The sequence below is a fragment of the Chelonia mydas genome, chromosome 10 (assembly GCF_015237465.2).
Source record: "Chelonia mydas isolate rCheMyd1 chromosome 10, rCheMyd1.pri.v2, whole genome shotgun sequence".
NCBI classification, from domain to species: domain Eukaryota; kingdom Metazoa; phylum Chordata; order Testudines; family Cheloniidae; genus Chelonia; species Chelonia mydas.
In genome coordinates this window covers 592,705-607,286 of record NC_051250.2, presented here as the reverse complement: position 1 = coordinate 607,286, position 14,582 = coordinate 592,705, and the positions used below count along the sequence as shown (strand labels likewise).

Genomic DNA, 14,582 nt, shown 5'->3' with positions numbered 1-14,582 from the left:
CAGTGCAGGAACAGAGCAGGGAGGCCAAGGTCAGAACAGTTTTATTTTCAAACTTCTAGCAAGGTTTTAGCAGAGTATAAACAAACCATAAAAAGAAAGTTGACTTTGTTCCCTAGGCATTCCTACTTTCAGAATGACAAATTTTACACTAACGCTGAAGTAAACTGCAATTGGGCTCATCTGTAACACAGTGAAAGAAAATGGCCGCTCTAACCGAAGCTGGTCTTTCTAACGCCGCCTTGTTCCTGATGATGAGGTTCCTCTCCTCTCCCTCGGGGCACTTGAAGGCAACTGGGAATCTGGCCGATTTATCTCTGTGAAGAAAAAATGCAATGTTAGTGAACAAAATACTGGTTTGTGTTGTTACCCTGACAATACACTTTCATGAGCTCCAAATTCTCTCTAAATGGCTAAAAATGTGTAAACTCCTATTTGCTTGTGACTTCCGTTAGAAATGTTCCATTTCATTAGTTAAATTGAGGTGTTCCGAGAAGCTTCTGCTTCAACAAACTGAGTATTTCCAGATTTTTTTTCATTCAACATACTGCTGGTAGTAGAGGGACTAGGACTCCAGGAATAAAGGCACAACCTTGACAGTTATAGGTGCACAAAATTACCAAAGCAAGATCCACCAGCTGAAATACTTGAAGTTTCCAGTAAGTAAGAAAGTTCAATCCACTGTCATCTCATCATGACTACAGTAACTTAAGTATCACCATTAAATATCTCCGTCCATGCCCAGGTATTATTAGACGAGAGTTGTAAAATGGGTTGCTTGCTACCTGGAATCTCATGTGGCCAAAACTCATTACAGTGGGGACAGTGTGGTTCCATCTGAGCTTTGAAATATTTTCCAGCACAAGGCAAGTGCATTCCAATTCCACAGGTTTCACATACTTGACTCTGAAATGAGAAATGTTACTGTTAATATAAAGCATTTCTGGTCTCCCTCTCAGTGCTACAAAGCATGTCATCTTTGGAAAGAGCCATAGTCTGCCTTACTCACCCAAACTAAGAGCACTAACTCCAGAGAATTTTACTTCATTTCCAGCTGGAGGATCCTTGTAAACAGAGGCTGGCATGGGTTACAGGGAAATACTACTTGGGAGCTGGGAAACGGGCATTTGTTGGGGTCATGGAAAGACTCGTAGCAAGAAGGCTTGGGAGCCAAAGGGTGTTGGGACAGGTGGGTGGGAAAAGGAGTGTCAGAACAGCATGCCTGTTGAGAAAGACTTGGAGAGGAGAAGTAGCTGCAGGAGGCACGGAATGAGTAACGGGGGATCGGCAGCTGAGAAGAGGAGCTCAGGTCCCAGCCACTTATCAGGGGAACAAGATTAGGTGCTTGTGGGGGTGCCATTGCCCAGCTCCTCAGTGCAGTTTGTGGGCTTATTCTAGAGCTCTTGACGCAAGCAAGAGTGAAGATGCATGCACGTGCCAGACAGGGAAATCACCATGTGTTGAGTCCAGTGGCTTAGAATAGCTAACAACTGTCATGCACATGTAAAAATGGGAAAGATTCACCCCCAGTTCAGCTGACCGGGACAGGAGCCAACATGATGAATGCAGGTTTCTCACTGGCTAAGTTCACTTTCTCCAAGTTCATATAGTGTTTTTCCAGTGGCAGCAACAGAATAGGTATTTTGTGTACTGTGGACTCCACTGCCAGGTTACAACAGCAGTTTGAACATGGAACAAATGCTCAAAGAAAAATATCACATGCTTTAGCTACCATCATGCAGGAATGTGTCTCAACAGCAGACACCTACTGAGGAAGCCCAGCCCAATATGTTACCTGAATGGCGAGGCTGTGACAGATGTTACATTTCCTCACCAAGTCTTGGTAGTTGCTGAGGATGTATTGCTCCATCTCCATTATGCAGCGAGTGTGCAAGGTGTACTCCCCATCTCGCTAAGGGAACAACACCAACTATGAGACTATAATATTGTTTCTTACAATTCACTCTTGACCTTTTTCTGAGCTCTAACTTTTAGCAAAAGCAAAGCTTGATGTTCATTTCTTTTCAGCATCCAGCAGAGACTCATCACTGACTAATACAAAGACAATATTCAAATTCCACTCAAAGCACTGCACCTAATTAGCATAAAACAGCAGGAAAAAAACTCCCTTGTCTTTAATAAATATGCATACCATGGAAGCCACAGGTCCCTGCAAGCATTCACCCATCCTCCATCAAAGACCACAGAGGTTAAAGAGATTATTCTAAACAAAATGTAGGGTTCCATGTAACAACATGTAACAACCTCTGCAACTGGACTTCTCTTTGGCACAGCTCTAAAATACCTAGATTATTGAGAAATATCATGGAAGAAAATCTGGCACCCTTTCTTAACACATGTAATAAAGGGAGAGATTTTCAAAGGCACAAAGGGGAGTTTCCTCCTGACTTTCAGTAGGAATTGGGCACCTACCTGTCCTTTACATTTTTGAAAGTCTCCCCCAGCTCAAGGGAGCCCATAGCAGAGAACGGTGTAGAGATTCAAGATGAAACACCTTCAAGAGCAGAGGGTGAGCACAGCAACTGCACCACATATGGGCATGGTCACCTCTGCTTGCCAACTCACGGGGTGGGGCTGTCACTCCAGCTCTTCTCTGGGGGGGCTAACCCCAGCAGTGGCACAACCACGTCCCTAATTCAGTATTTAGAGGAGAGCTGCAGTGTTCAGAGTGTCCCATGCATGGAAACTATGGGAGTGTTTCAGCATGTTTCTCAGTTACACCTGTGCAACCTTACTGCCTGGCATGAGATCCTAAATGTAACCATACTGTTTGGCTTGCAGAACCTTTGCTACTAAGTGAGGATACCTGAGAAGAAAAGAGCTCTGTCTGAGTCAACTCCTAGGGTAAGCTTACAGCACAGCCAGATGCAAAGACTTGTAAACTTAGCATATTTTATATGGCATCATTGAGACAATAAAAATTGGCTCACCCAATACCATTTTTACAGTCACTCTTTAGAGCAGAGCTGCACTTTTGGCTGTCAAAGCAATATGAAAGAACAGTCAAAGCTACTAAAATGCCCACTCTCTCTACAAGATAAAGCAATTACTTCAGAGAGCCACTTATCCTGCACCAAATTTTGCAGCACTTGCTCTGCTTCCTTTTTCTTCATTTTCTTTATTTTAAGTTGGTCAGCCAGGTTTAAAATATTTGTGGAAGATGCAAAGCCATTTTCTGATATGATGATCGCATCCATCTGCGGAAAGAAAAATATCTGATGAGAAAAAACATACAATTGGCTAGCCCGAGTTCTGGGTTAATGGCAATGTGGAGGTTTTTTTCAGCACCTAGTTTAAATATATTATAAAATGCAACATATAATGCAAATATTTCAGGAAATTAAACCAATTAAGAGGCTGTTGGCAGTGTTAACCTGCCACAGGGGAGATAATTCCACAACTGAAACTGCAAGATAGGAGCTTGCAGGAAGCAATGTTGAAGCCCCTTTAATACACTGCAATGATGCTGAATATATGATGCATCCTCCACACCAGGGAGGAATCTGTGTCTTGACTTGGCCTGAGATCCATGCTTCCTTGATGAAAGATCTTTATCCATCTGGAAGGCATCTGTTCCAACTGGATTCATGTGCACAAGTAAATGTACTTGACATTCTTAGGCTGAATTGGTACTGCCAGTTTTCAAAAATTCTATCATCTTTGGTTTAGCTTCAGTGCAAAATCTGTGATGGCAACAAATCTTGGAGCACTAGTGAAGGCAGGACACATGCACTTTCAGCACAGTGTGTCTCTGATCAGTGCAGCTCTAGATGAGAGTGGTGGTAACCTATACACTGGTCTACACTGTTGATGTCATCAGTGAAGCTGCACCAGTCTCAGACCAGCAACGGGAATATTTCTGAAAGCTGTAAGTGTAGATGAGACTTTTGGACAAACTTCACATTGAGGCAAGCGAGGATTTTCTTCCAGGTAAGCGACACATCACCCTTGCTGTCCATAAAGGGCAGATGTATTTCTTGCACCGGTAGGCTCAAAACATATACAGTCTCCGAGAAATTCACTATACTCTTTATGAACAGAACCAAACAACATTATAACAAGAAACCAACAAAAAGCAAGATACTGAATTCTTATCACGGGAAATGCTAGTGATGACACCATTGGTTCACATGAAGCAGGACATTGCATATGGACCCAATGGGGGAGTCTGGACCTTTGAAACTCTTCAAGAGCGGTCTGCCTGTCTTGTTAGGCGGCATTGTCCATGGCTATCAATGCATACGATTCATTGACTAAACCAACAATATACAATCCACTTCATAGCAATCTTCAAATCCTAGTACTATGTTATTATTGTCAAAATCTACTGTAGATTAAAGGGGTCCTGAAACCTTCTATTCCCAGACAGAATTACCCAGTCATTGCTGGGAATTCTGGACAGTGCTGCTGCAGAAAGATGATTATTAAACTAAAAGCAGGTCTGTCAAGTCTTGCTCTGAGAAGCGCTTTCTCACTGATTTCAATTTAACACTAAATTTATCCCCAAGAGGGAATAGATTTATGCCACACTTCTATTTTTTCCAATTGATTTGTGTTACAACTAACAATTATAAACTAAAGCAATATGGTATCTTACTCTTCAAGCAGATTTCACAGACTATTCCGTTTATTTTAAAGAGGAGACCATTCCCCCAACAGTCTGATTTGCTGAGTAATGAGCTGACTTACAGTACTTACAGTTTTTCTGAACAATTCTAACTCATTTTCTGTATAGTCAGATGCCATCTTAGTTATTTCAGTTTCTGCCAGATTCACCTATAAAATAACAATTATTGAACTCAAACTACCTTTGTACTTCCAGCCAGAACAAAGCATGTATTATTTTAAATTAACAAAGGTCACTTGTTGCAACAGCATGAAGGGGAGCATTCTTTCTTGAGATAAAACCTTTTATTAACAAAAACACCTCAGTCCTGCCCTTGCAGGACCCCCGTATTCCAGCCCTGGACCTCTCCTGGGCAAACACTCCACATTGTGCACAAATGGAGACTAAGAAGAGACTGAATTTTTCACTTATACTAAGCCAGTACTTCAGATAAATGTTTAGATTCTGAGATTAAGTTGAGATGAAAGGGATACAATAGAACAACATTCAAAAAAATCATGAAAATACCTAATAGCAAATAGTAATTTACTATGGTTAAGAGGCAGCACTACTTGATTATGAAAAACAACAATACTTTGTATTGCTCTTGCACCTTTTACCATGATGTATTAGTAGCCCTATTTTACACATGGGAAAACAGGAACCAGGAGCTAAAGGCGTTGGTCAAGGTTGCACAGAGCACGATTCCCAGACCTGTGCAATCGCCAGACAATGCTCTCTCTCTCGCTGACATTTGCAATCCAGAAATTATTTGTAAATCATTTCCTAGCAGATCTTTTCTACTGGATGAATTTTTGATTAGCAGGTGCAAAAAACCCATGTTGGGGAGGTTTGAGAGCTTTCCAGCTGACGTTACATATAGCGAGGAAAAAAGGTTCTTTTTTAAAAAAAAAAAATCTTATCGCAGCACCACCTCTTAATATTTATGATAAATAAATCAAACACGACTACAGTCCTTGCCGCCATGTTCTGTTCCTTTGTGTCTATCATGTTAACCGTTTATCCTCACACTTCCCTGTTCTACGTGTAGATTCTATAGCAGCTGTCAGCATAAGACTGAAGGAGCCCAGCCAAAACAAAACATCACTTAGTGTGAGAAGCGTGCTGGCAGACACATCCTCATAAGATTCTGTGTATTTGCTCTGAATAACATTGCTATTATAACCCTTTGTTTCAGCACTTCTATTGATACCTCAAACTCAAGGATTTGGAGCACAGAGAGAAATAGTAGCTGTATTTGTTAAGCACTGGCTAAAATACAGTCCCTGCCCGAATGAGCTTACCAGTCTAAAAGTATTAGGAGGAATGTGCACTTTTCATTGATATGTTATGCATGAAGATTAATTTTATGTTAAGTATAGAGATGATTCTCCTCGCTGCTGCATCTTTGAAATGTGACATTGGTTAGCATTACTAGTAGTTAGACATTAAATCCACAAGGTGGCAGCATATCACACACTTACCAATGCGTAATATGTTTTCCCATCATCTTCAGACATTCCTTTCCGGATCTGCATAAAGAAAGGCTGCAGATGGATGTTAACGACATTGATGAAGTCATCCAGCTTATCATGAGCATAGTAGACTGGAAATTTTTTAAAAAAAAAGGTGGTTAGCTAGTCAGACAGCCAATCTCACACTACTGGAAACCCAGTCCTGGGCAGCAAAGCTTGTGACACCCAGACAGAGTTTTGAACCTGTCTTTTACATTTAGCTGGCATGTACTTGTCCTGTGCTCCTTTCATATCACCGCTGATTACAAACGCAACACCAGATTTCAGAAAAGTCCAGCCCTTGTGACTTCAATAGCCGTGCTCACGGACTCTTATGTTTGTTGCTTGGCTCTTTGGGATCCACAACATTATCCATTCCAGCTGAATGGAGTTTTTAAATTGAATAAAAAGTTACCATATAGGATTAAATCTTGTGTATAATGAACAAATATATCTGTGCTCTATTCTGTTTTTGTGGTTTCCTGGTTTCTTTTCGTGCTCTGTTTTTCACAAATGTAGAAACAGCTTTGCTACCTGCATACCATGGATTGATAATAAATTCTGATTTCAGGGACATGCCATTGTAGCATTTGGTGCCACATCCTATAAGCAAGAAATTTAGCAGCAGAAATTACATCACAGACATCACTGAGTCATGGAAGAAAGCAGGTGAACCAGTCCTGTTCCCCACATAGGCACAGCACAAACTCCAAGCAAAGATTCTGCCAGAACTCCCATTGACTTCAGTGGGACTAGGATTTCATCCTAAATATTTAGAAGCAGCATTAAGTAATATTTCACAACTTTTTTAACCAATAAAGTTATTTCTTGTAAGATATCTCAGAAGTATTAAGAGTGGTCACTAAAAGGGCATTAGACTGTCCCAGTTACAAGAGATATTATCTGTGTTACAGGAGCACTTGGAGGCCTCAGCCAGGGCTCTAGACCCATTGTGCTAAGCCCTGCACAAACCTGTAATACAAAGGCAGTCCCTGCCCCAGTGAGCTCACAATCTAGGTTTCTAGCAGGACTCCAAAGGTGGATGACATTGACAAACGAAGAACAAGGTAAGAGTAAAATAAGCATGTTTGCACATTATTAATTTGCCTGACCATGGTCAGGTGGCATCATGGCAGAGGTGAGTCTTAAGGAGAGATCTGAAGGAGTGGTCACTAGAGGAATATTCTTTTGGGCGACAACTACACCATTTGAATTTTAGATGAAAGTCTGCTTGCACTAGCAGATCCTCTTCCCATGGAGGGAAATCAAATGCTGTGCTCGATAATTTTAACAACCGTAAAATTAGTTTGCACACCTATTGGTGGTGGTGGTGTAGGAGAAATAAAGGGTGCCACACTTAAACTGTTTAAATTTTTTTATTAAAGCTAATATTAAAAAATTATATAGTACACAGGTTAAGAAAAAAGAGTGTCTGTACATCTGGGTATAGTGCTTAAATTTTAAAAACAAACTTTGTATTTGTGGATAGTCCATAAGATACATATAGTGCATAATCAGCAATAACCCAAATTTAGGTGAATAAATTTAAGAATACAGTTTAGATATTAGCATCCAAAGTATTCAGGTACAACACTCATGAAAAGTCATACAGAGACTTGGTTGTGGAAAGCAAATATAGCAATGAGTGAAGATTGCCCCTCAGCAATTGAGAATTTAGGGTAGGTTGTCCATTTAGAAAATACAATCCATGAGGGAAGTATTTCAAACCTTCCTCCTCTTCTGCTCCTATAAACTATTCCTAGTTTGGGGAAAACATTTACAGAGACTATTCCCTAAGCTAAAACAGGGACATTTTCTCAAGGGGAAAGGGATGAAAAACTTCTCTCCTGTGGGGACACAGATGAAAGACTGATCCAAACCACACACTTTTGGAAGGTACGCTAATGAGAGCAGTGGGAGCACCTACATAGAATAGACTAATAAAAGAGCCACTTAAATGGCCTATAAAACGACAATAAAATTAAGAAAAGCAGCCCACCCTCCCTCAAGTGCCTCTACTAAAAACAAAATACAAATAACTAACCCCAAATAAATGAGAAATGTGTTAACATTAAAAACAAGACAGTAACCCAACAGTTTTTTTTTCCACTTTCTTTTAACCAGCATATTCTCCCAGATGGGAGGTGCACCATTCCTGGCAGCACTGCAATACCCGCTTGATGCATGGAGTGGATGGAGTAAGCTACTATTCCAGCTCCCTGTTCCAAAAATCCATTTAATATACAGTTTATTACATCTGCATGTGTGCCAAAGATACTGGAAGTAGCTGTAGCAAAACTCATAACCTTCCTCTGTGCTACATGACTTGTATTGCAATGTGCATTATGGACAGAAAGCAATTCTAACTGAATGGGCAGAAATTGATCATATATCATTTTTGTATTGAAAACTATCTGACTTACACTGGCAGATCTGAGGGGAAAATTGGATAGGATTAGTCTTATATTATCAAGATGTGGCCATTTACTCACTACTTTTACCACTCTTCTATAGGTTGTACACTTTCCTCTACCATTTGTCTGTCTGTAGATTGCAAAATCCTTGGAGCAGCGATCATGCCCTCTTTTCTCTTTGTAAAATAGCTAGAAATAATGGGTGCTCTGGAAAATACATTATTTATACTGGTAACTGCAGTCTTCTGGAGGTATCAAAGGATGCCTTGTGGCATCACAGAATCCAGGTTGGTGCAAGATGTGTATCTAAGCCAAGACACCCTTTTATTCCAAGATGTCAAACTATAACCAGTTTCCAGCCCAGTTGGGTTTTTTATATCTATATTTTTTAAACTACATCAGTTTGGTAGAAAGTTGCAGCTTACCAAAAATTATTGTGGATGATCTTTCTGAAACAATGATAAATTGTCTCTTTCTTTAAGGTGTAGAACACCGTTTTAACTAATGCCATATCAGAGATGTAGCTATTTATTGTGCTTTCAGCTGAGGAGAAAGGGAGGAAAATGCTGTTCCAAGACCTGGCTAATGGATAAAGCGAAGTTGTTCATAGCGTAGAAAACGAAGCATATGCTAGAACCAGCTAGTGTTCTTTATCCACTTTGTAAATAAATGTGTCCCAGCCCTGAACACTCAGTAGATATGCACATGGACAATAACATGTGGCAGCATTAGAAGCAGAGCTCATTATCTACAAGCATAGGAGCGTACTGGAGCATTAGCTTTGGCAGGAATTATTTGAGTTCAAAGGCAGTTGACAGACCAGCAGAGTAGTACCTAAATGGAACATTGTAAACAATCTGATTTTATTTTAATAATAAACCAGATCAACAGATCCCTGGCCAGAACACAAGCTGGAGGTCGCCTCTGGAACAAGGGACTGGATCTGTACTGGAGGTCTCTGTGCCTCTCCTAGGGACTGTGAATATAAAGCAAACCAAATGCTGCTTTGCCTTTTGGTTAATGATCGTTCTGACTCAGACACTGGGCTGAATATTCATCTCCTCTTTTACACAAGGAAAGTAATAGCAAAATAATGACAGAGATAAAGACAAGGGAGTCTTTACCACATAGGATTGGTCAGAGAAACCATAGCTTCCTAGTAAGTTTCAGAATACATACAAGGACAAATACAAACCTACGGATCCCTTATTTAGGACAAAAGATTATAAACAATGTTAGTAAGGACTTTAAGAAATATGACAGGCCCTTTATTTACACATCTTACTTGACATCTAAGCATATGGTATATTACACTATTTTGTGTACTTAATCTCCAGCTGTGCAGTTGTCAGTTACAAAGGAGAGAAAAGTGAAGTTCTACTCTGAAAAGTGACAATGTAAAAACAGCCCATTGCATCTTTCCACTTTGACTCAGAATGGATTTAATGCAAAAGTTACTGAGAAACGATGTAATATTCACTTTTCAGAGTAGAACCACACTAAGAAAAGTGACATCTATACCATAATCTTCAATATTCATAATTTTTTAGGGTTTAGCATTAAACAAAAATCAAAATGAGACTAAGATTACTTTGGATTTTAAATCCATAGTGCTCAGTTTTGATTTCACACCAGACTAACTAAAGGTGAGTTTCACCAAGAAATGCTTAACTTCTCCACTTCATCTAATTATTCCTCAAATGCAAACTTTAAAAAAAACAAACAAACTTCTATGAAAAACGCCCCATCACACTTGGAAATCTTGCCAAATCATGTAATTACTACATGTAAAAAAACCAAAACACCTACAAGAAAAACGAAAGCTGCTTGTAAGTCTGACGGAATAGTATTATTGTTAGGTGCACTTCACATTAAGAAGATTTAAAATTTCACAGGTTGCAACTGCATTTACCATACTGACTGATTCACAGCGTTATACTTGAGAACATCTTTTTCATTAGCTTTCCTGCGTTTTTCAGGTTCAGCATTCACAGATGCAAAGAGACCAGAACAAGTCTGTGTTTTTGTTTGTTTGGTTGAAATTTTTGAGGCGGACTCGGTATTTGGCTTTGATTTTGTTTTATTTTTTAAATGTATCATGTTCATTATGGTGGTGCCTAGGGACCAACCAAGAACAGGTCCCATACCCCGTACTCCACCCCCATGGTGATATTGAGTGTTTGTACAGTGCTTAAGAGATAGTCCTTGCCTCAAAGAGCTTACAATCTAAACTGTGTTTGACTTCTGACTAGACTTCACCATTAGCTATTAATCCTTAGGATGTGTATCCTATTTTTCATTATTTGTAATAAATGTTATCCTACATGTATACAGTTCCCCCAAACACATTATACACAGATCTGCAGTGCAGATTTCATCCAAAATGTTGCTTGCAAAGGGCACAGCAACACCACACAACAGTTTAGAAAAAGAAGAAGGTATCCAACTGCAGGATGAATTTAGGGAGGCAAAACAGAATTACTCAGTTTGGAATCGGGCCAGAATAACAGAGTTAATACACTTATGAAAATGCCATGCCATCTTATTGATCACAAGTGTCCAAGACTTTGGGCTTACAATGAACCTAAAAACACCACCCAAGTACTACCATGCTATACTGATGGTTCAGCATTGACTAAGAGGGAACATACATCTACTCAATCATCATTAAAAGTGGAACTAAGACAGATTTTTTTTAAGTATGGGTAATTAACAATTGGAACAGCTTCCCGAGGGATCTGGTAAATTCTCTGTGACGTAGAACTTTAAATCAAAACTGGATAAATGTCTTTCTATAATATTCTCTAGTTCAACCACAAATCATCGGCTCAAAGCAAGAATCACTGGGTAGCCTGTGGTATGTAGGACACCAAAATAGATCATCACAATGATCTGTCTGGCCTTAAACTCCAGGAATCTCTAGATAAAGTTTGCTTTGGGAATAAAATGGTCCCTATAAAGTAGCATATCACTGATAGGCAAGCTGCTCGGAATTGTAGGAAGGAGGCTCCGTCAACCAGTGATGGATGCCAGCATGACTCGGGGGAATGGGGGTGGGGGGAAAAGGACAACCCTCCTTTCTTTAATTATACTGTAGATCTCAACACAAAAAAAGCACAAAATTTCTGGTGCTTAAGAAATGTTGAGCTGTAGAGTAACACTGCTGCTCTTGGGTAATTCCTTCTGAGCCCTAGCCACCATATCCGGTTAGATAAAACACTTGTAGTGTAATTTACATTAGTCTTTCTTTAAGCTAAGACATTTCCTTTTGAACATCAAATAGGGAAAAGGAGCAATTTTCTCTAATCCCTTCTCTCCTCTCTTATCAAGAGCCCTTCACATGTGTATTTTATTGAAGTCCTTTTTTATATCAAACATAACTAACTCAGTCTACACAGTTACTGTTCATAATGAATAAAACAAACATTACACGGGTTGGCTGCTTATTAGCACTTGCCAGTGGCTTGAAATGCAACATGAATTTGCCTCCCCAAATGCAAGGGGAGAAAAGGAGAAGTAAAGACTCCTCTGACCTTTCAGTTTTCTTCACAGCTTAATGAGTCTAACAGAGAAAATCCTCATGACTGGCCAAATCTTAGAAAGATAAAGAGGGAGTCAGCAGTATGTACCAATACTGCAAATTTATTCTGAGAACATGTCAAATTCAAATACTTTAAAGCAAAGAATATGCAGGTCTGCTGGGTCAACAATTCTGGGACGGAGGGAGAAGTGTGTAAACCTCATTATTCAGTCCATGACCAAGAGGATACTAATAGTATTTGTGACAAAGTTCCTGCTCTACCTTGGTGGGTCTTGTGCTTATTGGCAGATTTGCTCGCCTTGGAGCTTCACGGCAGCCCTCAGCTTGGCCGTTTTTCTGAATTCACAGTCCAGGTCGACTCCTCCTGTGTCTGACCAGGAGTTGGGAGGATTTGGGGGGAACCCGGGCCCGCCCTCTACTCCGGGTTCCAGCCCAGGGCCCTGTTGGAATGCAGCTGTCTAGAGTGCCTCCTGGAACAGCTGTGCGACAGCTACAACTCCCTGGGCTACTTCCCCATGGCCTCCTCCCAACACCTTCTTTATCCTCACCATAGGACCTTCCTCCTGGTGTCTGATAACACTTGTACACCTCAGTCCTCCAACAGTCCGTGTTCTCACTCTCAGCTCCTAGTGCCTCTTGCTCCCAGCTCTTCCCACACACACCACAAACTGATGTGAGCTCCACTGTAAAACCCAGGTGGCCTGATTAGCCTGCCTTAATTGATTCTAGCAGCTTCTTGATTGGCTGCAGGTATTCTAATCAGCCTGTCTTAACTGTCTCCAGAAGGTTCCTGATTGTTCTGGAACCTTCCCTGTTACCTTACCCAGGGAAAAGGGACCTACTTAGCCTGGGGCTAATATATCTGCCTTCTATTACTCTCCTGTAGCCATCTGGCCCGACCCTGTCATATATCCCCCCACTCTGCTCAACACTACAGGGTTGGGCAACTTGGGACGTCAGGCAGTGTACTCGTGACAAGCCATCTGCACTGCCATGGTGACTTCCAGCCTGGTGTTGTATGGTGAATTGGAAAGGTTGTAGGAACAGGAACTATCAGGTCACCTTGCATTCTTCTCTTTATTTCGCTGCATCCACTGGAGGGGTGCATGATCAGTCGCAAGGGTAAACCGTCGTCCCAGAAGGTAATAACGTAGCATTTCCATGGCCCATTTCACAGCTAGGCACTCTCTTTCAACCACAGCATACTTCTGCTCTCTCGGGACGAGTTTCCTGCTGAGGTAGAGGATTGGGTGTACTTCATCTCCGACCATCTGCGATAGGACAGCTCCCAATCCTACTTCAGATGCATCTATTTGTAAATTGAATTCTTTGTTGAAGTCTGGGGCTATAAGCACAGGGCTTACTTACTGCAGAGGGCTGTCTGTAGATCCAGGAATGCTTTCTCTGTGACATCTGTCTGCTTCATGTCTGGACCCCGGGTCTTTATCAGGTCTGTCAGGGGACTCGCTCTGGTAGCAAAATGGGGAATAAATCGTCGGTAGTACCCCACCACACCCAGGAATGCCTGGACTTGCTATTTTGGATAGCCTCTAGTTTGTTTAGTTGGGGTTTGACCATGCCCCTTCCTACAATGTAGCCAAGGTATTTAGCCTCGGCTAGCCCTATAGCAAACATGGCTGGGTTGGGTGTGAGGCCAGCCCATCTTAGCGTGTCTAGAACTGCTTCCACCTTTCCTAAGTGGGTTTCCCAGTTGGGGGTGTGAATAATCACATCATCCAGGTATGCCACTGCATAACTGGTATGGGGCCGTAGAAGCTTGTCCATAAGACGCTGGAAGGTGGCAGGTGCCCCATGCAGTCCAAAAGGAAGAACAGTATATTGAAACAGACCCTCTGGTGTAGAGAATGCCGTCTTTTCTTTCGCATCTTTGGCAAGGGGAATCTGCCAGTATCCCTTTGTTAAATCAAGGGTGGTCAAAAATCGGGCATTGCCCAGGCAGTCAACTAACTCATCGATATGGGGTATGTGGTATGCATCGAATTTGGATCTCTCATTCAGCCGGCGAAAGTCATTACAAAACCTAGTGGTACCATCAGGTGGGCACCAACACAGTTGGGCTTGACCACTGACTGTGGGACTCTTCGATGACTCCCAGCTCCAACACCCTTTTTACCTCTGCCTTGATCTCCTCCCTTTTTGCTGCTGGGACCCGATAGGGCCTTAAAGTTACCTTTGCCCCAGGGTCTGTGATAATGCGGTGATATGCTTTGGTGGTCCGGCCTGGTTTGGTTGAAAACACGTCCTGGTATTGGTTGATCATCTCAGTTATCTCCTTCTTCTGGTTTGGTGTCAGATCAGTGGATATCCTGATCTGCTCCTGCATATTATTTCCCTGGATTGGGGTCTCTTGGGCCACTACACACGCCTCTCGTTGGTGCCAAGGCTTTAAGAGGTTAATGTGATAAATTTGTTCTTGTTTCTGGCGTCCTGGCTGCCACACCTTGTAGGTTACTTCCTCCACGGGTTCA

At 41.4% G+C, this 14,582-nt stretch overlaps 1 protein-coding gene and 1 pseudogene across 5 annotated transcripts in view; both read right to left on the bottom strand.

The window, feature by feature from the left end:
* Positions 1-25: 25 nt before the first annotated feature.
* NSMCE1 (NSE1 homolog, SMC5-SMC6 complex component) overlaps positions 26-14,582 on the bottom strand; it is a 32,510-nt gene continuing 17,953 nt past the window's right edge. For 4 of the 5 annotated variants that reach the window (XM_037910597.2, XM_043524130.1, XM_007063677.4 and 1 more), the window contains exons 3-8: positions 6,109-6,230; positions 4,717-4,794; positions 3,069-3,215; positions 1,793-1,909; positions 783-903; positions 26-314 (exon numbers count right to left, since the gene is read on the bottom strand). In XM_037910597.2, the coding sequence (XP_037766525.1) occupies positions 229-314; positions 783-903; positions 1,793-1,909; positions 3,069-3,215; positions 4,717-4,794; positions 6,109-6,230 (671 nt within the window). In that variant the 3' untranslated portion in view covers positions 26-228. The remainder of the gene's footprint in view (positions 315-782; positions 904-1,792; positions 1,910-3,068; positions 3,216-4,716; positions 4,795-6,108; positions 6,231-14,582) is intronic. The other variant, XM_027826125.3, reaches the window with a different exon arrangement.
* Positions 8,278-8,414, bottom strand: LOC114020357 (annotated as a pseudogene).